The sequence below is a fragment of the Haematobia irritans genome, chromosome 3, assembly GCF_050003625.1.
Source record: "Haematobia irritans isolate KBUSLIRL chromosome 3, ASM5000362v1, whole genome shotgun sequence".
Taxonomy (NCBI): Eukaryota; Metazoa; Arthropoda; class Insecta; order Diptera; family Muscidae; genus Haematobia; species Haematobia irritans.
Genome location: NC_134399.1, coordinates 67,696,512 through 67,720,232, shown reverse-complemented (window position 1 = coordinate 67,720,232; position 23,721 = coordinate 67,696,512). Strand labels below are relative to the sequence as shown.

General features: G+C 32.7%; 2 protein-coding genes and 1 long non-coding RNA gene across 3 annotated transcripts; 1 reads left to right on the top strand and 2 right to left on the bottom strand.

Annotated features, from left to right (window-relative positions):
* Positions 1 to 924: 924 nt before the first annotated feature.
* Positions 925 to 16,832, bottom strand: LOC142228530 (uncharacterized). The gene is made up of 4 exons (XM_075298985.1): positions 16,338 to 16,832; positions 16,016 to 16,249; positions 4,724 to 6,129; positions 925 to 1,770 (listed from the first exon to the last, which is right to left on the bottom strand). The coding sequence occupies exons 1-3, from the start codon at positions 16,650 to 16,652 to the stop codon at positions 4,750 to 4,752; spliced, it is 1,929 nt and encodes a 642-aa protein (XP_075155100.1). The 5' UTR covers positions 16,653 to 16,832; the 3' UTR covers positions 925 to 1,770; positions 4,724 to 4,749.
* Positions 16,833 to 19,107: 2,275 nt separating this feature from the next.
* On the bottom strand, positions 19,108 to 19,734 carry LOC142231545 (uncharacterized). Its single transcript, XR_012720822.1, has 2 exons — positions 19,359 to 19,734; positions 19,108 to 19,301 (listed from the first exon to the last, which is right to left on the bottom strand). It is a non-coding gene; the product is annotated as an uncharacterized LOC142231545 (long non-coding RNA).
* A 2,499-nt stretch (positions 19,735 to 22,233) lies between these two features.
* Srx (sulfiredoxin) lies at positions 22,234 to 23,582 on the top strand. Its single transcript, XM_075298760.1, has 4 exons — positions 22,234 to 22,434; positions 22,599 to 22,868; positions 23,002 to 23,171; positions 23,237 to 23,582. Exons 2-4 carry the CDS (start codon positions 22,799 to 22,801, stop codon positions 23,447 to 23,449), a joined length of 453 nt encoding a protein of 150 aa, XP_075154875.1. The 5' UTR covers positions 22,234 to 22,434; positions 22,599 to 22,798; the 3' UTR covers positions 23,450 to 23,582.
* The last annotated feature ends 139 nt before the right edge of the window (positions 23,583 to 23,721 follow it).

The window sequence follows — 23,721 nt, the reverse complement described above, 5'->3', positions numbered from 1 at the left end:
CACGGCAGACTAGGGTAGTTTTGGCCCAATTAAGATCAGGCAAGTGCAGCCGCCTCAATTCCTACTTATCGGTGATTGATAGCAGCGTAGCTGACGTTTGTCCAATTTGCAACCAAGGGCCACACGACACGCGTCATCTTTTCTCTTGCCCAGCCAAACCAACCCGACTTACCACCAGATCACTCTGGACACACCCCATCTTAGTCGCAGAGTTCCTTGATCTGCCAACAAGCTGATGTACCAAGCGTATAACATGAAATGGATGAGATCACAATAAACTGTTACAACAACAACAACAAATCTCAACCGGATCCAAAGAAATTTGCTCCACCAAGAAGCTCCGCAAGCCAAATCTGGGGGGTCCCATTTGCAATACCAACCTACATCAATAACAACTACTTGTGCCAAGTTTCAAGTCGATAGAATGCTTCGTTCAAAACTTAGCGTGATTTAAATAGACGGATGGACGGGGATCGCTAGATCTACTCACGACCCCGAATATACTTTATGGGGTCCGAGACCAATATTTCGATGGACTACAAAGGAAATGACAAAGTATAGTATACCCTCATCTTATGGCGGAGGGTTTACAAATGCGAACACTACGCCGCCACGATCTGCGTGGCGCTGTCGTATCACGAGGCGGGCGTCCTGTAAACGACGATAAGTTGTTTCCAATACCTATAAGGCATAAATGGAATTTTTACTTCAATCATATAAGCAATAGCCTGTGAGAATATGCATTGGGGAATTTTTCATGCTTGAAATTCTCAATTTTGTACAAAATTTTTAGGGGGTTTTCAATTTTGTTTTTAGGGTTTTAAACAGGGAGCCATTTTAACACAGGAAAAAAACCAATCAGAACAAGATTAGCACAAACAGGTTCTGAGGAATGACCACCCGAATTGCAGTAAAACAACAAAATTAATTTTGATTGTAGTATGTATGTATTTCATTGAAGATTGTGTAATATTTATATATGTTTTAAGTCAGTTAATTGTTGTTCAATACTATACGTAAGACACTGCTATTTTTTACTTAACAATTATTTTATCATATTATCGGTTCCAATCAAAGGTCACCATTCTGTGTGTACAACGCTAGTAACGTTGCTCATAAATCAATTGATTCGAAATTTTATCTTAAAGATAACTTATTGCAAAGCATTGGTGATCTGTGTTGTTCGTTTAAATATTTGCAGTACTTTTATGTATTATTAAACTATATCATAATTTGTTATTTAGTTCCGAGTACTTATGAACGAAAGTGTGTATGTGTGTGTGTAAATGGATTAAATACTATAGATGATTTGTATTAATTGGCTTACTAAAACTAAAAATATATATAATTAAATAATAATATTATTATTATAGTTAAGTATGTGTTGTGTTGTGTTTTTTTCAAACATTTTAGCTTGAAAATACGGAATGTTTGAACACATTTGTTCATTATATTTAGTAATTAGGAGACATTTGATTTTTATAAATTAAGTAGTGCAATAAAATAAAAACAGAATACTTTTACAATTAATCTCTACTAATGATAGTAATCTCTACTCATAATAGTAATACGAACATTGAAAAAAATTAGATAAATTAAAAGATATGTATGTACAATAAATAAGCATGTATATTAAAAAAAAGCTGCAGCGAGTTTATTATGTCATAAAAGAAGTGTATATAACCCAAAGCTTATTTGGGCTAGGAGAAACACTTAGAGAAAGTTCCGCCAGTAATGGATCTTGATGTGAAAAGCAATGTCTCTGTAATACTGAATTAAATTGGTTATAATTACTAAACTTTAACTTTAATGTAATTCTCATCAAAAATAAATAGTATATATACATTAACAATTTGATTTCTGAGTTATTCGAATGAATACCCGTATTTAAAGATTTTTTGTTTGTACCTGGACATGTATATTTCTTGAAGACCAATTAACTTCATAACTTAACCAATTAACTTCATAACTGAAAAAAAACTTATCACACTATACGAAGTACTACTGTGGACAAAAATTGTAAGACTTTTTAATTTGGCACGTCTAAACCTGCCAATTATTTCGTGCGAAAATTTCAGTGTTCCATGACTATCTGTTTTTTATATGTGGAGTATAACTGTTTTTTGTGCGAAAACTTAGAAAAACATTTTCGCTTTGATGTCTATCAGCAATTCCGAGGGTTGCCAAAAAATAAAAAAATAATCTACCAAATTTTTAGGAAATTCTACCAAACTAAAAAAAAATATTTTTTATTATTTATTTATCTTAGGAGCTACAAGGTTATTAAACGAGATGTTATCATAATCGACTTTGACCTTGTTCAATAATTATCAAACATTGAGATGAAACATTTCGTAAATGCAGACTGCCTTGGAACATACAAAAACATTTTCCTCTGGGCATGGTTAATGTTCATATGAATAGTGCGGAATTTACAGAATGCATCAAAATATACTATTCACTTTTAGTGAGCATTTTGAAGAATCTACCATAATGGCATAAATTCTACCCAACAGCAAAACATCTACCAATTTTATATATAAATATAAAAATTCGACCATCTGTGGCAAACGCGTCAAAAGTGAGTCGAATCAAAAATAAAAAAACACGTCAAAGCAAGTAAAAAATCAAAAGCTTTATTCTTCGGTCATCGGGGGATGAAGCCTTCCAAATATGTTTCGAAAGGCAACACTGTCAAGAAGGCCAATACTATTTGAGTATTACTCGTCATTTCTGAAGCCATTATTAAAACGTAAACGGAATTATGGGATAAAAACTCTTGGTTGTTGCACCCCAATAATACGCCGTCGGATACCGTAATGATTTTTCCTGTTTTTCGCCAAAAATTCAACCAATACCGTTTCACATTGGGAGTCTGAGAGATTATTTTGAGAGGGCGCGATATATTTGTCAGAATAAAAAAGTATTTTAAAATAACGAACAAAGTCACCATATTTTGGTCGAAACACACAATTTCGTGATATAACGTGACGAAATATGTAAATCACATATGAAAATAATTCATATGATAACTTGAAGATATAAATCTGGAAACATGTTATGACCACAAACAAAGCAATTAATTGGAAATATCCATTTACAACTTTTTACAAAATCGCAATTAGCATTTTTTCTTTCGCGAAAATGGCTTACCACTGACCTTTGTTACATTTTTAAACTTTTCTGTAAATACATAGAAATCCGAAAGGATATTATACCAATTATCACTAAATATTGGGGAATATGATTAAAAAAAAAGAAAACGGAATGGAAATATACAAAAATATACAAAAGTTATACGGATCGGGGAAAATAAATACATATCAGAAAACTATAGCCACCCAGCAAAAACTAGGTAACCACATCTCATTACAATTGACATTACCAGGAGTAAAGCTGTCATTACACGTTGCATTACATTGCGGCGAGTTATAATGACTAACTTGTAATGACAAAAATAAATACTTCTCGGTAATTTTCGAATTGTTATTCTCAAATTTTTAGGCAGTTGTAGTTAATATAATTATTCACATAATCGAGCACTTACATAAAAAATCAAAAAGAATATGTAATGTAACGGTAATTCTGAAGATTTTTCCGTTAGGAATTTTTTATAACAAATATTTCATAATAATTGTGTTTAATGACATTATCATATTATGCTTTAAATAAATGCTTTCTTATACCTCATTCACATTACACTTCCAAAATGCGTTTAAACTAAATTTCAAATGTCATTTGCCTTATAAAAAAGAGACTTAAAATCCACTTTTAGTAGATTTCGAACCTTATGTGAATTGGCTATTGGATATATTGTATCGTAATTCACGAATCCAACTACCTTAAACAACCTACATTTATTTCTATTTTAAGTGTGAAATTAATTTGAGTGTAATCTTATTTAGATTATTTATTAGAATTTTTGTTTATTTATACAATATTCGTTTCTATTCAAGTAGTTCTCCTATTACAGCACCACTCGCCATATTTTGATCCATTGTAATCGGCGATAGAAATCAATATTTTCGAGATTTGGTTGCCTGAGACAATAAGTGGCTATTTTGCAAGTTTTGGTGGATCTACGAATAAGTCATTACATATTAGGTGATTATATGCTTTAAATGCACTACTTATTTTATGGCCGATAGTATGCCTGGGAAGAAGTACTTCCCTCCTAGGACATGCGTATGTAAATGTAATCCGAAGCGATGCCAATTAATAAGTGGTTATTAATTTTTAAATAGGCTTACCTACAAGATTACCGGGTAATGAGAGTTTTTGCTGGGCAATTGCGACGAATTCATTTGAAAGAGCTTCCAATGGATGGGCGAAGTACCATCAACGCATCACCGAATTTTCTCTGGAATACGTAGTCAAGGGCATTGCATTGCATGCAGTGCTAAAGATGCATACAGGGCACTTATCAAATATAATCGGTGTGAACCAAATAGTGTTAAACCCTTGCAAACAAAATTTTATATTGGAATTTCATATTTAGTTAATTTTTTTCGGGACTCCAAAAGTCCAAATAGAAAAACTTACATATATTTATTGGAGCAAGACTAACTTTTTGTCACCTTTCTAAAACAAACTCAAATATTTGTCTTATTTGGATCGTTTGCAGAAATCAAATTTTAAATGTAGTTATATTAAAGAAAATTAAAGTTAACTCAGAAAAGCAATATTTAAAAGAGTCAATACCATATATCATAAATGCACTTACATTTTTTCTGTAATTTTTTAAATCTTTTACATGCTCGTACGATTGTGCCTTCTTTTGTGTAAATACAAACCCGCTGCTTGGGCAAAGGCTGAACCGCATATTTTGCATATGTATTTCTTTACAGCATCATGTATTTGTTTGTGGTTTTGTAGATTTTTAGCTGACCTAAATGATTTACCACATACTTCGCATGGATGCTCCTCTTCATTGTGAGTCTTAATATGTTCCATCATTCCTGATCGTGATGCAAATTGTCTTCCACAATTTGGAAAGCAACATTGATTTTTAACATATGCCTTTGAGTCCTGAGGTGATGGCGGATCGTATGAAGAAACGTCACCTGTGATTAATTCGGCATTATTGTCGGGTACTATGTTGTTTAGATCGGGCAAAAGTAGTTCATCATTGTGTCTTCGCATGTGTTCATCGTAATTACTCTTTTCACGGAAGCTAGCTGTACACAAGTCACAGTGATATTTGACTTCTTTAAGGACGGGCATTATGGGTTTAACATCATTGTAGGCCAATGGCGGTATATCATTGTAGGTCAAAGGTGGCATACTACTACTACTACCTTGACTCATACCACTGCCAATAGATGAAATTGAATGCTGGGATTGTGATTTGTGTTGATGAGACATCTGATGGGTATCTAATTCTCTTGGTGTATTCATAATCATCGGACAATGGTCACATTTGAAGGGCGCCACATCAGCATCCATGAAAGTCATATTTTCGTAATAACTGTAGGAAGGTGTAAATGGTCTACCAGCCATTTCACACATAATTCTTTCTTGCTTTTGCTTGGAATAGTCAAACCTTAACTGTGAGATTCGTTTAGATATTTGTATAGTAGAGACTTCAATGAATGGCGCTAGTTCGACTGCCATTCTATGCAAAGCTTCTCCCCGTTTCTCTTTGCTTCTGTATTCCACGTTATATTTATCATAAAAACAAGGATACATTTTGAGCAGCTCTAGCAATTTGTTTGTAGATATATCATTCCACAATGCCGAGAAACGTCTACGATAGACGGTCTCCCTCACAACAGCTTCAGATATCTTTATATTTCCACCATACAAGTTATTGAGAAAATGCAGTTCTCTAAAATACCATAATGTGCTGATGTTAGTTCTTTCCAAAGCCATTCGGTTGCACTCCCGTTTATAGACTGTACGTAAATTATCCCATTTGCGTGTTACCGCATCTTTGGCCAAAATTAAATTGAAACGTTTTTTGAACTCAGCATTTATCCATTCGATAAATTGTCCACGTTTAACACGATCACGAAATTGTGGATGGCGATGGTCCCATAAGAATGTATTGCGACGATAGGCATCAATTAAGAATTGAATCATTTTACGATCTTTTATGTGGCTTGTTACACCAGTAGAAGCAGCGGTACTCTGAAAAAATATTGTCGATTTAACAATGATTAAAATTGTTGAAGGAGATAACATGAAAAAAAAAAACACAATCAGTCGGAATATCGTTGCAGACGAATGCATTGTCAACATTTGTTTTCATATCCCAAATCACTACCACGCAAAAATATGTGTGTGAAGATAAATTTTAAAATTTAACTTTAACAGAGCAATTTTAACAGGTTAACAGAGCTATGTTAACGGTTAACAGAGCTCTTTTATGTAAAAAAATTGGAAATTTGAATTTAATTTTAGATTAAAACTTAAAAAATGGCGTTGTATGTGCATTGCAATTAAAAAAACAACTCAATAATAATAGAAAACACAATGAGTAATAACTAACTTAAAGGAATATTAGGAGTATATATCTCAGAACTGTTAAAGAATGGCTGGTTGCAAAAATAAGTGGTAATAAATTGATTTGTTTAAAGTATGAAATTGGAGATAGATAGGTTGATAAAACTGGTGCCACATATAGCTCTCGTCGAGTGCTATCAGAAAGTACAAGAGTTATATTCCAAATTCATTTCAGATGCGAGAAATTTTGAAATTTTAGAAATCTGGAATGGCCCACTGTGCTGGAATGGAAAAAGATAGGTTAATGAAACTGGTACCACATATAGCCCTCGTCGAGAGCTATCAGAATATATACGTGTTGTATTCCGAATCCATTTCAGATTCGAGCAATTTTGAATGTAAAGTTAAATGATAAAAATCTAAAGTGGCCCACTGTGCTGGATTACAAATAGATAGGTAAATGAAACTGGTACCACATATAGGCCTTTTTGGGTGCTATTAGAATCTACAAGAGTTATATTCCGAATCCATTTCAGATTCGAGAAATGTTGACTCTAAAATTAAATTTTAAAAATCTAAAATGGGCCACTGTACTGGAATGGAAAAAGATAGGTCAATGAAACTGGTACCACATATAGCCCTCGTCGAGAGCTATCAGAATATATAAGCATTATAATTCAAGTCCATTTCAGATTCGAGAAATTTTGATTCAAAAGAAAAATTTTATAAATATGAAATGGCCCACTGTGCTGGAATGGAGAATGATAGGCCACTGAAACTGGTTTCACATATAGCCCTCGTCGAGAGCTATTAGAATGTATAATCATTACATTCCAAATTCATTTCAAATTCAAGAAATTTTGAAATTAAAGTTAAATTTAAATTTGAAAAATATAAACTGGCCCACTGTGCTGGACACGAAAAAGATAGGTCAACCAAACTTCTACCACAAATAGCCCTTGTCGAGTGCTATAAGAATCTATAGGCATTATATTCCGAATCCATTTCAGATTCGAGAAATTTTGAAATTAAAGTTAAATTTTAAAAGTCTGAAATGGCCCACTGTGCATATTTTCCTTTTGAAATTTACCTCTGTACCTGTGTAACAAAATGTGTTAAACCTCGCTGTTATTAATATGACATAACATACTTTACTCTGAGAGTCGCTCTCTTGATTCGACTCTCAACAGATGTTGTGAAAATAACATAGCAGTGTCTCACCATTACCTCATGTATTTTTGAAGTTAAATTTTAAAATAGAAAAATTCAATTTTTTCAAAATCGTTAAAAGATAGGCGAATGAAATTAACGTCAATAATAGCTCTTATCTGAATCTATGAGAATATGTAAACATTATATTCGGAATCCATTTCAGATTTGAGATATTTTGCCTCTAAAATTAAATTTTAAAAATCTAAAGTGGCCCACTGTGCTGGAATGGGAAAAGATAGGTTACTGAAACTGGTAGTACATATAGCCCTCGTCGAGAGCTATCAGAATTTATAAGAATTATATTCCAAATCCATTTGAGATTCGAAAAATTTTGAAATTAAAGTTAAATTTTAAAATATGGTATGGCCCATTGTGCTGAAATGGAGAAAGATAGGACAATAAAACTGCTGCACATATAGCACATATAGCCCTCGTCGAGAGCTATCAGAATATATAAGCGTTATATTCCGAATCCATTTCAGATTCGAGAAATTGTGACTCTAAAATTAAATTTTAAAAATAAAAAATGGCCCACTGTGCTGGAATGGGAAAAGATAGGTTAATGAAACTGGTAGTACATATAGCCCTCGCCGAGAGCTATCAGAATTTATAAGCATTATATTCCAAATCAATTTCAGATTCGAGAAATTTTGAAATTAAAGTTAAATTTTAAAAATAGGATATGGCCCATTGTGCTGAAATGGAGAAAGATAGGTCAATAAGACTGGTCCCACATATAGCCCTCGTCGAGAGCTATCAGAATATATAAGCATTATATTCCGAATAAATTTCAGATTGGAGAAAGCGTGAAATTAAAGTTAAATTTTAAAAATTTAAATGGCCCACTGTGCTGGACACGAAAAAGATAGGTTCATAAAACTGGTACCACTTATAGCCCTCGTCGGGAGCTATCATAATATGTAAGCATTATATTCCGAATCCATTTCAGATTTGAGAAATTTTGAATGTAAAATTATATGATAAAAATTTAAAGTGGCCCACTGGCCGGACTGCAAATAGATAGGTAACTGAAACTGGTAGCACATATAGTCCTCGTTGAGTACTATCAAAATATATAATTGTAATATTCTAAATTTATTTCGAAATATTGCGAAAATTAATAAAAAAATAGACATATTTTCCTTTTAAAATATACCTCTGTGACTGTTTAGCAAACTATGTTATCCGTCGCTATTATTAAAATAACATAACATAACATACTTTACTATGAGACTCGCTCTCTTGTTTTGTTTACAGATTCGACTCTTAACAGATGTTGTGAAAATAACATAGCAGTGTCTCCCCATTACCTCATGTATTTTTGAAGTTAAATTTTAAAATAGAAAAATTCAATTTTTTCAAAATCGTAAAAAGATAGGCGAATGAAATTAACGTCAATAATAGTTCTTATCTAGATCTATCAGAATATGTAAGCAGTATATTCCGAATCCATTTCAGATTGGAGAAATTTTGAATATAAAGTTAAATTTTAAAAATCTCAAATGACCCACTGTGGTGGACACGAAAAAGATAGGTTAATGAAACTAGTACCATATATAACCCTCGTCGAGAGCTATTAGAATATATAAGCATTATATTCCAAATCCATTTCAGATTCGAGAAATTTTGAAACTAAAGTTAAATTTTAAAAATCTCAAATGGCCCACTGTGCTGGAATGGGGAAAGATAGGTTAATGAAACTGATACCACATATAGCCCTCGTCGAGAGCTATTGGAATATATAAGCATTATATTCCAAATCCATTTCACAGCAGATTCGAGAAATTTTGACTCTAAAATTAAATTTTAAAAATCTCAAATGGCCCACTGTGCTGGAATGGGGAAAGATAGGTTAATGAAACTGGGAGCACATATAGCCCTCGTTGAGAGCTATCAGAATTTATATTCAAGAGCTATTATTGGCGTTAATAACATTCGCCTATATTTTTTGTGTCTAGCACAGTGGGCCATTTGAGATTTTTAAAATTTAACTTTAATTTCAAAATTTCTCGAATCTGAAATGGATTTGGAATATAATGCTTATATATTCCAATAGCTCTCGACGAGGGCTATATGTGGTATCAGTTTCATTAACCTATCTTTCCCCATTCCAGCACAGTGGGCCATTTGAGATTTTTAAAATTTAACTTTAGTTTCAAGATTTCTCGAATCTGAAATGGATTCGGAATACAACGCGTATGTATTCTGATAGCTCTCGACGAGGGCTATATATGGTACCAGTTTTATGAACCTATCTTTTTCGTGTCCACCACAGTGGGTCATTTGAGATTTTTAAAATTTAACTTTAATTTCAAAATTTCTTGAATTTGAAATGGATTTGGAATATAGTGCTTATAAATTCTGATAGCTCTCAACGAGGGCTATATGTGCTACCAGTTTCATTAACCTATCTTTCCTCATTCCAGCACAGTGGGCCATTTGAGATTTTTAAAATTTAATTTTAGAGTAAAAAATTTCTCGAATCTGAAATGGATTTGGAATATAATGCTTATATATTCCAATAGCTCTCGACGAGGGCTATATGTGGTATCAGTTTGATTAATCTATCTTTCCCCATTCCAGCACAGTGGGTCATTTGAGATTTTTAAAATTTAACTTTAGTTTCAAAATTTCTCGAATCTGAAATGGATATGGAATATAATGCTTATATATTCTAATAGCTCTCGACGAGGGTTATATATGGTACTAGTTTCATTAACCTATCTTTTTCGTGTCCACCACATTGGGTCATTTGAGATTTTTAAAATTTAACTTTATATTCAAAATTTCTCCAATCTGAAATGGATTCGGAATATACTGCTTACATATTCTGATAGATCTAGATAAGAACTATTATTGACGTTAATTTCATTCGCCTATCTTTTTACGATTTTGAAAAAATTGAATTTTTCTATTTTAAAATTTAACTTCAAAAATACATGAGATAATGGGGAGACACTGCTATGTTGTTTTCACAACATCTGTTAAGAGTCGAATCTGTAAACAAAACAAGAGAGCGAGTCTCATAGTAAAGTATGTTATGTTATTTTACTTATAGAGACGGTTAACATATTTTGCTAAACAGTCACAGAGGTATATTTTAAAAGGAAAATGTGTCTATTTTTTTGTTAATTTTCGCAATATTTCGAAATAAATTTAGAATATTACAATTATATATTTTGATAGTACTCAACGAGGACTATATGTGCTACCAGTTTCAGTTTCAGTCCAGCACAGTGGGCCATTTAAATTTTTAAAATTTAACTTTAATTTCACGCTTTCTCCAATCTGAAATTTATTCGGAATATAATGCTTATATATTCTGATAGCTCTCGACGAGGGCTATATGTGGGACCAGTCTTATTGACCTATCTTTCTCCATTTCAGCACAATGGGTCATATCCTATTTTTAAAATTTAACTTTAATTTCAAAATTTCTCGAATCTGAAATTGATTTGGAATATAATGCTTATAAATTCTGATAGCTCTCGACGAGGGCTATATGTGCTCCCAGTTTCATTAACCTATCTTTCTCCATTCCAGCACAGTGGGCCATTTCATATTTTTAAAATTTAACTTTAATTTCAAATTTTCTCGAATCTGAAATGGATTTGGAATATAACGCCTATATACTCTAATAGCTCTCGACGAGGACTATATGTGGTACCAGTTTCATTAACCTATCTTTCCCCATTCCAGCACAGTGGGCCATTTGAGATTTTTAAAATTTAACTTTAATTTCAAAATTTCTCGAATCTGAAATGGATTTGGAATATAATGCTTATAGATTCTAATAGCTCTCGACGAGGGCTATTTGTACTACCAGTTTCATTAACCTATCTTTCCCCATTCCAGCACAGTGGGCCATTTTGGATTTTTAAAATTTAACTTTAATTTCAAAATTTTTCGAATCTGAAATGGATTTGGAATATAATGCTTATAAATTCTGATAGCTCTCGACGAGGGCTATTTGTACTACCAGTTTCATTAACCTATCTTTTCCCATTCCAGCACGGTGGGCCATTTTAGATTTTTAAAATTTAATTTTAGAGTCAAAATTTCTCAAATCTGAAATGGATTCGGAATATAATGTTTACATATTCTGATAGATCTTGATAAGAGCTATTATTGACGTTAATTTCATTTGCCTATCTTTTAACGATTTTGAAAAAATTGAATTTTTCTATTTTAAAATTTAACTTCAAAAATACATGAGGTAATGGTGCTACTATGTTATTTTCACAACATCTGTTGAGTGTCGAATCAAGAGAGCGACTCTCAGAGTAAAGTATGTTATGTTACATTAATAACAGCGAGGTTTAACACATTTTGCTACACAGTTACAGAGGTAAATTTCAAAAGGAAAATATGTCGTAATTTATTTCTAATTTTGACAATATTTCGAAATAAATTTAGAATATAGCAAATATATATTCTGATAGCTCTCAACGAGGGCTATATGTGGTACCAGTTTCATTGACCTATCTTTCTCCATTCCAGCACAGCGGGCCATTTCATATTTTTAAAATTGAACTTTAATTTCAAATTTTCTCGAATCTGAAATGGATTTGGTATATAACGCTTATATACTCTAATAGCTCTCGATGAGGACTATATGTGGTACCAGTTTCATTGACCTATCTTTCCCCATTCCAGCACAGTGGGCCATTTTTGATTTTTAAAATTTAACTTTAATTTCAAAATTTCTCGAATCTGAAATTGATTTGGAATATAGTGCATATAAATTCTGATAGCTCTCGACGAGGGCTATATGTGCTACCAGTTTCATTAACCTATCTTTCTCCATTCCAGCACAGTGGGCCATTTCATATTTTTAAAATTTAACTTTAATTTCAAATTTTCTCGAATCTGAAATGGATTTGGAATATAACGCCTATATACTCTAATAGCTCTCGACGAGGGCTATATGTGGTACCAGTTTCATTAACCTATCTTTCCCCATTCCAGCACAGTGGGCCATTTGAGATTTTTAAAATTTAACTTTAATTTCAAAATTTCTCGAATCTGAAATGGATTTGGAATATAATGCTTATAGATTCTAATAGCTCTCGACGAGGGTTATATATGGTACTAGTTTCATTAACCTATCTTTTTCGTGTCCACCACAGTGGGCCATTTTAGATTTTTAAAATTTAATTTTAGAGTCAAAATTTCTCAAATCTGAAATGGATTCGGAATATAATGTTTACATATTCTGATAGATCTTGATAAGAGCTATTATTGACGTTAATTTCATTCGCCTATCTTTTAACGATTTTGAAAAAATTGAATTTTTCTATTTTAAAATTTAACTTCAAAAATACATGAGGTAATGGTGAGACACTGCTATGTTATTTTCACAACATCTGTTGAGAGTCGAATCAAGAGAGCGACTCTCAGAGTAAAGTATGTTATGTCATATTAATAACAGCGAGGTTTAACACATTTTGCTACACAGGTACAGAGGTAAATTTCAAAAGGAAAATATGTCTATTTTATTTCTAATTTTGACAATATTTCGAAATAAATTTAGAACATAGCAATTATATATTCTGATACCTCTCGACGAAGGCTATATGTGGTACCAGTTTCATTGACCTATCTTTCCCCCATTCCACAGCACAGTGGGCCATTTCAGACTTTTAAAATTTAACTTTAATTTCTAAATTTCTCGAATCTGAAATTGATTCGTAATATAATTCCTATAGATTCTTATAGCACTCGACAAGGGCTATTTGTGGTAGAAGTTTGGTTGACCTATCTTTTTCGTGTCCAGCACAGTGGGCCAGTTTATATTTTTCAAATTTAAATTAAACTTTAATTTCAAAATTTCTTGAATTTGAAATGAATTTGGAATGTAATGATTATACATTCTAATAGCTCTCGACGAGGGCTATATGTGAAACCAGTTTCAGTGGCCTATCATTCTCCAGTCCAGCACAGTGGGCCATTTCTTATTTATAAAATTTTTCTATTGAATCAAAATTTCTCGAATCTGAAATGGACTTGAATTATAGTGCTTATATATTCTGATAGCTCTCGGCGAGGGCTATATGTGGTACCAGTTTCATTGACCTATCTTTTTCCATTCCAGTACAGTGGGCCATTTTATATTTTTAAAATTTAATTTTAGAGTCAAAATTTCTCGAATCTGAAATGGATTCGGAATATAACTCTTGTAGATTCTAATAGCGCCCAACAAGGCCTATATGTGGTACCAGTTTCATTTACCTATCTATTTGTAATCCAGCACAGTGGGCCACTTTAGATTTTTATCATTTAACTTTACATTCAAAATTGCTCGAATCTGAAATGGATTCGGAATACAACACGTATATATTCCGATAGCACTCGACGAGGGCTATATGTGGTACTAGTTTCATTAACCTATCTTTTTCCATTCCAGCACAGTGGGCCATTTTAGATTTCTAAAATTTAACTTTCGAATCAAAATTTCTCACATCTGAAATGAATTTGGAATTTAACTCTTGTACTTTCTGATAGCACTCGACGAGAGCTATATGTGGTACCAGTTTTATCAACCTATCTATCTCCAATTTCATACCTTAAACAAATCAATTTATTACCACTTATTTTTGCAACCAGCCATTCTTTAACAGTTCTGAGATATATATTCCTAATATTCCTTTAAGTTAGTTATTATTCATTGTGTTTTCTATTTTTATTGATTTGTTTTTTTAATTGCAATGCACATACAACGCCATTTTTTAAGTTTTAATCTAAAATTAAATTCAAATGCGCTATTTTTTAACACAAAAGAGCTCTGTTAACCGTTAACATAGCTCTGTTAACCTGTTAAAATTGCTCTGTTAAAGTTAAATTTTAAAATTTATCTTCACACACATCGCAAAAATAGTTTTTAATCTCCTTGAAAATGTTCCCGAGACCTTGATTCTAACCACTCATTAAATTGGGATTGTCACTGCATCATATCATAATTCGATCTTTAGTCTGGCTCTTAACCCTAAATTTCATTTCTGCAGAAAATAATGTCAAAATTATATTTCAATAGAAAATTTTTTCAAAATGTTATTTCTATATTCTATAGAAAATGTTGTCAACATTTTATTTCTATAGAAAATTTTTTGAAAATTGCATATCTATAGAAAATTTTGTCAAAATTGTATTTCTATAGAAAATAATTTTAACATTTTATTTCAATAGAAAATTTTGTCAAAGTTTTATCAAAATTTTATTCCTATGGAAAACTTTGTCAAAATTTTATTTCTATAAAAAATTTTGTCAAAATTTTATTCCTAAGGAAAATTTTGTCAAAATTTTATTTCTATAGAAAATTTTGTCAAGGTTTGCTTCTGTAGAAAATTTTGTCTGTAGAAGATGTAAGTACCTCTTAGTTGGAGAGGAATATATTGCAAAACCTACCAAACAGTAAAAAATCTGAAATTTTTGGTCAAATTCTACCAACTGTGGCAACCGTGCCTGTGAGGGGACTCATACGAAAAAATGTTCTTTTTATTGCAATTTTTATGAAAAATTTTTAAAATATATTCAATTCTCTCTTATTTTCTTATTAAATAATTGTATTCTTCAAGAAAAGTAGTTTTTTATTTAATAAAAAATATTTTATCCACGAAACTTTTTTACTATTAAGGTGGGTATTAAATTCGAGTTTAGCCGCTAAAATCTCCATTTTCACGATTTCTTTTCTTTAATAATCCATTTTAAAGAATATATAAAATTTATGAAAAGTTGCTTTGGGCTGTTCACCTTTAAGGAGAGTACTAAGTTCGAGTTTAGCCGCTAAAATCAAAAATAAATAAGTAAAAAACGTATAAAATAATACTTCTTTGATACAAATTTTATTACACTTGATGGGGAATAGCCTAAAGCAACTTTTCATTAAGTTTATGTTCCTTAAAATGGATTATTAAAGTAATCATTGGAAAATGGCGATTTTAGCGGCTAAACTCGAACTTAATACCCACTTTTACTACTATATGGAAAATTTTTCCAAATTTTGATTTAGCTGATATTTTTAGTGAATTTTTACGATTCATAATACAAAACATGTCATTTTTAACATATTTTCTTCTACGTACTTTATTTTCGGACTTTTCAGAATTGGTCTTGCTTTCAATTCTGGTAATGTGTAAAACAAAACAAATCAACTAATGGCTTCGGCTTTTTCAATATCACTCTGTGAACAAGTAATCGTGACGAATCACATAATTCACATAATTATAAGATTATCTAGTTATATGTCAAAAACAAATAAAAAATAAATAAATATAAACAAAAGAACCAACTTGGTATTTCATAGTTTTCTAGGACAAATGTATTTTAGATTATCTTTAGGGAGACATTGCCATTTACTTACATCCAAGAGCGATTCTTCTACCAAATCATCGTAGTTTGCATCATCGTCTACCATTTCATCATCCTCTCCATAGTCATCATTATAACTTGTATCATTATAACTTCCATCGCCCATGTAACTAGTATCACCAACTCTCATACTCATTTCAGGATTCAATTGTTCTTGCTTCACATTGTAATAGCTATCATCATAATCATCATTATTAAAAAGAGGTTCATTGTTTATGCGAGCCTCCTACAATGAATAAAATGAAACAATCATATAGGCCATATAAATCCTGCTTCACACTGAGTAAAAATAATTACTTTTCGACAACACATACCTCTTCTTCGGCCTCGTACTTCTCCTCTTTAATCATTACTTCCGGAGGTTCCAATATAGGTGGATGGGCATCTGTCAAGTCTTCATTTTCATCTTCATCATGGCGACGCTTCCGATTTTTCGTATCACCATTATGCGAATGACGAGTTTGGATATGTTCAATGAAGGCATCAAAATACAGAAACTTTTCAGGACAGTTCATACATCTTAAAGCAAAATATTGTTGATCTTCTGTCGCCGTAATGATGCCGCATTCTTTGGTACAATGGCGAAATATTTCTTGTTCATTAGTGGGTGGATATGCCAGAACACTCATAATTCCCGTTCGCCCTATTAACAAATGCTGATAGATGGCTTGTTCACTTCAAACTATTGTTAGTTTTCAAGGATAATGAGTTTGCGATTTGCATAAAATAAAGAAAATTTACACAGTCCTTTTAGAAGCAAACACAATTTTGGGTGATGTATAGTGAATGGAGCATCGAATTAAGGGGACCTTACACTGCGTCATAGGTTCGCAGCTTTGTTGTGTGTTGGCTCAAGTATTTCCCTTATACTACACGAACAAATACGATAGCAACATGGCATAAATAAGAAGAAGCATAAACATAAACAATGAAGATGGACGAAAAGTTATGGGTGAAATAATAATACAATTTTGATTATTTTAACAAAAAATTGAAGAAAACAATAAAATCCCGGATATATTTGGCAAAACAATTACTCCTCAAGTAATCCACATTTAATAAATTACAAATTATTTGATAAATTTCAAAGTAATTCTAACTTTGATTTTCATAATGTTTGGCGAACATCCCCTTACAGCTAAAAATTTGTGCATCACAACCAAAGACAATAGAAGAGAAGAATATGGGAAATTGGCTGCTGAGAACATCACACCATTGACGGCGCTAGGTCCCTACTTGTCGTTTATGCGCTTTACAGACTATCAGTTATTCCGGACGACAGTGCTCGTGTCGAATATATCTCATATATTGTGCACATTATAAGTTAAGTCCGAAGGTATAATCGATTCTGCTGCATGTTTTTGGGATCGATAACACATTTGCCGATTATTTAGTCATCGCCGACAAGTCGTCTCGATCCGACACACTGTAAGATTCGTTACAAACACCGACATTCCGTCCGGAATAACTGATAGTCAGTAATGCGCATTATGCGCTTTACAGACTATCAGATTTTCCGGACGACAGTGCTCGCGTCGAACATATCCCATATATTGTGCACACTATAAGTTAAGTCCGACGGCAAAATCGATACTGCTGCATGTTTATGGGATCGATAACACATTTACCGATTATTTAGTCGTCGCCAACAAGTCGTATCGATTCGACACACTGTAAGATTCTTTACAAACACCGACATTCCGTCCGGAATAACTGATAGTCTGTAATGAGCTTTACAGACTATCAGTTATTCCGGACAGAATGTCGGTGTTTGTAAGGAATCTTACAGTGTGTCGGATGTATACGACTTGTCGGCGATGACTAAATAATCGGTAAATATGTTATCGACCCCATAAACATGCAGCAGTATCGATTATGCCTTCGGACTTAACTTATAATGTGCACAATATATGGGATATGTTCGACACGAGCTTTGTCGTCCGGAATAACTGATAGTCTGTAAAGCGCATAAAGCGCATTACAGTGTGTCGGATCGATACGACTTGTCGGCGATGACTAAATGTGTTATCGATCCCATAAACATGCAGCAGTATCGATTATGCCTTCGGACTTAACTTGCAATGTGCACAATATATGGGATATGTTCGACACGAGCACTGCCGTCCGGAATAACTGCCCTGCCAACATTTTTTGAATTTGGGGGCGCTTCTGAGAATCCCCAGTACGTTGAAAACAATCATATACGATATCAAAAACTCGTCGGAAAAGCGCCGTCACTATTGAGAAGTTGTACCACGCCAAGTTACTACAAAAAGGTTTCGCATGAGTGCAATTATTAGGTGCCTTTATAGATCAATTTAGAACGACGCCAATAAGAGACCCTCCAAACAATCAGAAAAACCACATTTTAAGATAGTGGTAAAAGAATCATTGTGGTCGAGTAAAACACGTTTGTTTAGATATTTAATAATTTGATTAATTATTTACAAATTCTTAAAAATATAACATTTATACCACTATCACATCACATTTAACATAATTTTTTGCATTAATGATGAGGTAGAGTTACAAGTAGCGAGTTACATGTTGCAGCGTCTATCAGTCAGTGTTTTTATTCGATGGAGGCAGCGTGTCTGTAAAATATTTGAAAAACAATCACTTTATTCCATTTGGAAAATCAAAAATTGTTCACCAATATACCTTTCACAATTTTAAGCGTAAAATCTATGTTTTCAGAACTTTATTTTCGTTTTTATTTAAATAAAATATAACAAGCTGGTTGCGCTTGGCGTTTCACAAAAAATAAAATGGCTTTTGTAAAAGTAGTGATGGCAAAATACATGTATGACCCTGCCAACATTTTTTGAATTTGGGGACTCTTTTGAGAATCCCCACTACGTTGAAAACAATCATATACGACATCAAAAACTCGTCGGAAAAGCGCCGTCACTATTGAGAAGTTGTACCACGCCAAGTTACTACAAAAATGTTTCGCATGAGTGCAATTATTAGGTGCCTTTATAGATCAATTTAGAACGACGCCAATAAGGGACCCTCCAAACAATCAGAAAAAGTGCATTTTAAGATAGTTGTAAAAGAATCATTGTGGTCGAGTAAAACACGTTTGTTTAGATATTTATTAATTTGATTAAACATTTACAAATTCTTAAAAATATAACATTTATACCACTATCACATTACATTTAACATAATTTTTGGCATTAATGATGATGTTGAGTTACAAGTAGCGAGTTACATGTTGCTGCGTCTATCAACCAGTGTTTTTATTCCATGGAGGCAGCGTGTCTGTAAAATATCTGAAAAACAATCACTTTATTCCATTTGGAAAATCACCAAATTGTCCACCAATATACCTTTCACAATTTTAAGCGTATAATCTATGTTTTCAGAACTTTATTTTCGTTTTTATTTAATTAAAATATAACAAGCTGGTTGCGCTTGGCGTTTCACAAAAAAAATGGCTTTTTTAACGGTAGGGATGGCAAATTACTTGCATGTACTTTTTGATGTACCTTTTCATGATGGTTGAAGTGACATTTACGAGTCTGTGGTAACGATGAGGTTGAAATGGAACTTTGAAATGCTGGCAGGGGAAGTACATTTTGTACTTTATGATATGCTGCCCCCCATCACAGTAGGATGGTTGTAGTGACATTTACGAGTCTGTGGTAGCGATGAAGATGAAATTGAACTTTGAAATGCTGGCAGGGTGATAGTCTGTAAAGCGCATTACGCGTTTGGTTCGACACATTAAAATGCAAATAAAAAGATATTAAGAGTTGGAAACATCTTGGAACAAGCGGGAAAATATATTTTTTTATTTATTGCTCAAAATTTAGCATTGTTTAATTTAAAAAATTAAGTTTTCATTACAAAAAAATGCAAATAAAAGAAATTACAACATTTGGTGTGACGCCAGCCAATTTCCCATCTTCTAAAGTTTATTGTCTTTGATCACAACCAGTAGTGGGATTCTGTATTCAATTTTAATGATGAATCGCATCGTTAAGATGGGATAACAAGAAAAATAACATCCAAGGTATTCGGTAGACGTTTTAAACTACATTTACAATCGTTTAAAATCAGCTGTGTTGTTTTCTGTGCAGATAACAATAAATACTTCATTAAGTAAACAACGAAGATTTTTTGGTTGTTTATTTTCTCTAATGAATTCACGTTATCAGCAGAAAATGTCATTCATGCAAAATAGGGTCTTTAATTATGTACGCTACTTTTAATAGGAAAAAAATTGATCCCTTCTCTATTACAAAAAGAGTTTTCTGCAATATTTTAAAAATCTGAAGGTTCTAAGCCGTTCTAAGAATTTTATCGGGCGGAACTGCCTTAAATGGTCTTAAATTAAAGGGAATTTAATATAAGTTGAGAATATTACCCATTTTTCTCTTCCGGATTTGTGTATTTCTTTTAAATTTCCATACAATTTCCAATTTTGCAAACTTTTTTTGTCATTCCACCGTTTTTCGTAGCAGGGTTGCCAAGCGCAGCGCAGCTTAAACAACAGTTGCTACATATTAGTTACAGAATGACACGATCGTTAGTGCAAACACGTTTTTTCGTAGACAACGTAAACGATGCGATTATCGTGAAGAAATACAGAATCCCACTACAGAATAAATCAAAGTTGTTTTGATTTTATGCCAACACGTCCTGCAACATGCGAACGTGGTCTTATAGCGAATTTGTCGGTGCAACGTGTTGTGTCGCAGGTTTATCCGACCGTATAAGGTCCCCTTGAATGGAGCATCAACTTCGACATTTATCGATTAGGGAATGGTCGATTACAGGAGCCAAATAATCGATGAAATGGTGATGCCAATCTTTACGCTGTTGTTGTTGAACATTGGTACGATAGCAAAAATTGTGGCATTGTTATCGACTTTCTTTAGAATGCATACCGACCAGAAGAAATAAATGACAAAACTGTGTTATTGACGTAATTTCCGTGAAATGTTGCGGATTATTTACATGTTGCTACTATTCGAAATAAACAGGTAATATAGGTGTTCGACCTTACTATTCGAAATGCAGTGCAAAAACATTATGTTTAGCGAAATTTCGAAAGAAGTTGCTGCAACATCTTTAATAAAAATCAAAATTGCAAAATGGTTCATACAACCAATAATCTAATTGAGGAGACTTTTATTAGGCTTTATGTATTACTATTTGGCTATCCGATTGGTCGATAAACTTTTGCAATTTTTCCGCTAGAAAATCAATATAAAACTTTTAAGGTTTCCCGACGAAAAACTGCTACAAGTAATTTTCACAAGCTAATCTTAAAGCCAACTATACTCCATTACGGGAGTTTTGTATTGACCGCAACAAATTGTAGTCCAAAAGGACAAGGTTGGGGAAAATGGTAGATGCAAACTTCATCGACTGCTTCCAAGCTCTCCCAGTTCCCGAATAATCAATGATGTGTGTGGTCTACCGTTGTGTGTTTTTTTCTGCTGATTTGTTCTGGGCTTTTTGATTGTTTAGGTTAGGTTAGGTGGCAGCCCGATGTATCAGGTTTACTTAGACTATTCAGTCCATTGTGATACCACATTGGTGAACTTCTCTCTTATCACTGAGTGCTGCCCGATTCCATGAAACCACTTAGAGAAGCTTTGAAACCCTCATAAATGTCACCAGCATTACTGAACTGGGATAATCCACCGCTGAAAAACTTTTTGGTGTTCGATCGAAGCAGGAATCTAACCCAGGACCTTGTGTATGAAAGGCGGGCATGCTAACCATGAATGATGAATGTTTCCTTGGCGATGTCATAAATTTTTCTTAAATTTCATCGACTATTTGCACATCAAAACAAATGTACACGAACTGATACAGCATCGTCTCCATAAACATTACAAATTTTTGGTGGTTTGATTGGTATTCTCTTTTTTTATAATAATAATTTCAAAATATTGCGAATTCTTATATTAGTTTTTACACATTTTTGGACTGTAGTAACATCTTTTCAGCTTCTCTGAAACTAAGTTTCTTTGTTACTTAAATGAAAATTAACACTTCTCCAAAATCATATAGTTATTGGTAGCCTTCGAGATAAACAACTCCAACAATATCTATTGACATAATACGAAAATAATTTTTCAACTACCCAATATGTATTTTTTCTTTAATTTGCTGTTTTCCCCTTTTAACAAACATCTCCGAAATTTACCAGCTGTAAATTGTTTACTTTTATTTTAATTTTCAATGTTGAACACGAACACACTACCCATGGTTCTCCTGTGGATCATTGTTTTGCTATATATGAGCTGTGAAATCTTAACGATATGTCCATAAATAGACTCCCATTTTTTTTTATCAATAGTAGATAAGAAATTGAGTAGAAAGTTTAAATTTTAATTTCAAATAAATTCAGTGGCACTAACATAACAAGCGATTACAATCACATATTAGGTAGGCTTATAAAGATTCCCAAAAGATAGGTCCACCACTTTTATAATACAAATCCCTTCGGTTCTTATATTTGTATTATATAAATCTTTTTTCACTTATCGATATTTTATCATTTTAATACAAAAATTTCTTTGTTTTATTTTTGAATTGTCCCAATCATCTAGATTGCAATAACGTACATGAATGTATGCATATTTAAACACAAACACGTACTGTTTGCCTCCCCCCACAGTCTCCGCTGCTCCTCATAATATATAAACATAAATTCGCAAGTTATTAAAAAAGAGGCAAAACAAAGCAATATCAAAACAAGTTCTAGGAGTACCGGCGCTTTTGCATTTGACGAATCGTACAACGTCTTGGAATGGAGCTCATTACTAAGTTTATTTTGCCAACGAGCAGACGTGTTTTACTTAACGCTAAGTCAATTACAGGTAGGAACGGAATTATTCATTGTATAGATCAACAATACTTATGAAATATATAAATAGGAATGCAACGAAAATATTTTGGGGAATTTATGAAGAATGTTAATCGTCTGAAATATGCATTTTTTGTCAATTTTAGGAGTATCAGCTACACAAATCCTCTCTAAAAATATGTCTTCAACTCTTGATCGTAGTATACATTCAGCCAATATTGAAGAAATACATGATATGCCTATGAGTGTCATTCACCGGCCAATACCCCCAGTGTTGGATGAAAATAAAGTGAAATCATTAATGGAAACCATAGAGGTATGTAAGAGAGAAAACATCAAAGTATCAATGAGAGTTAAATTTTGGCATTTTTTCTTATCTAGAATGAAAAAAATTCAGCAAATGTCCCACCAATTGATGTTTTATGGATTAAAGGTACAAAGGGTGGAAATTATTACTACAGTTTCGGTGGTTGTCATCGTTTTGAGGCTTACAAACGTCTTAAACGTGATACCATAAAAGCAAAACTTGTTAATTCAACCCTGTCCGATTTGTATACTTATATGGGATCCAGTACACCAAAAAATTTGGAATAAATATTTATATGGTTTGTAAAAGACTTGTTGTATAGTTATAAGCATAATAATAAAATATTAATAAGTGGGACTGATGTTACAATATGTGATATCTTCTAATTCAGCGTTAAATAAATTCTAAATATTGAAGTAATCTTTAGCCGGAGAATTTTATAGAAACAATGTCCAAATTGCAGATAACAATTCTATAAGAATGTACTAATGTTTTAAACGAACTCGTTCAAGGTCGTATAATTTATTCGCAAGCACTTGCATGCACATTTTTAATGAGA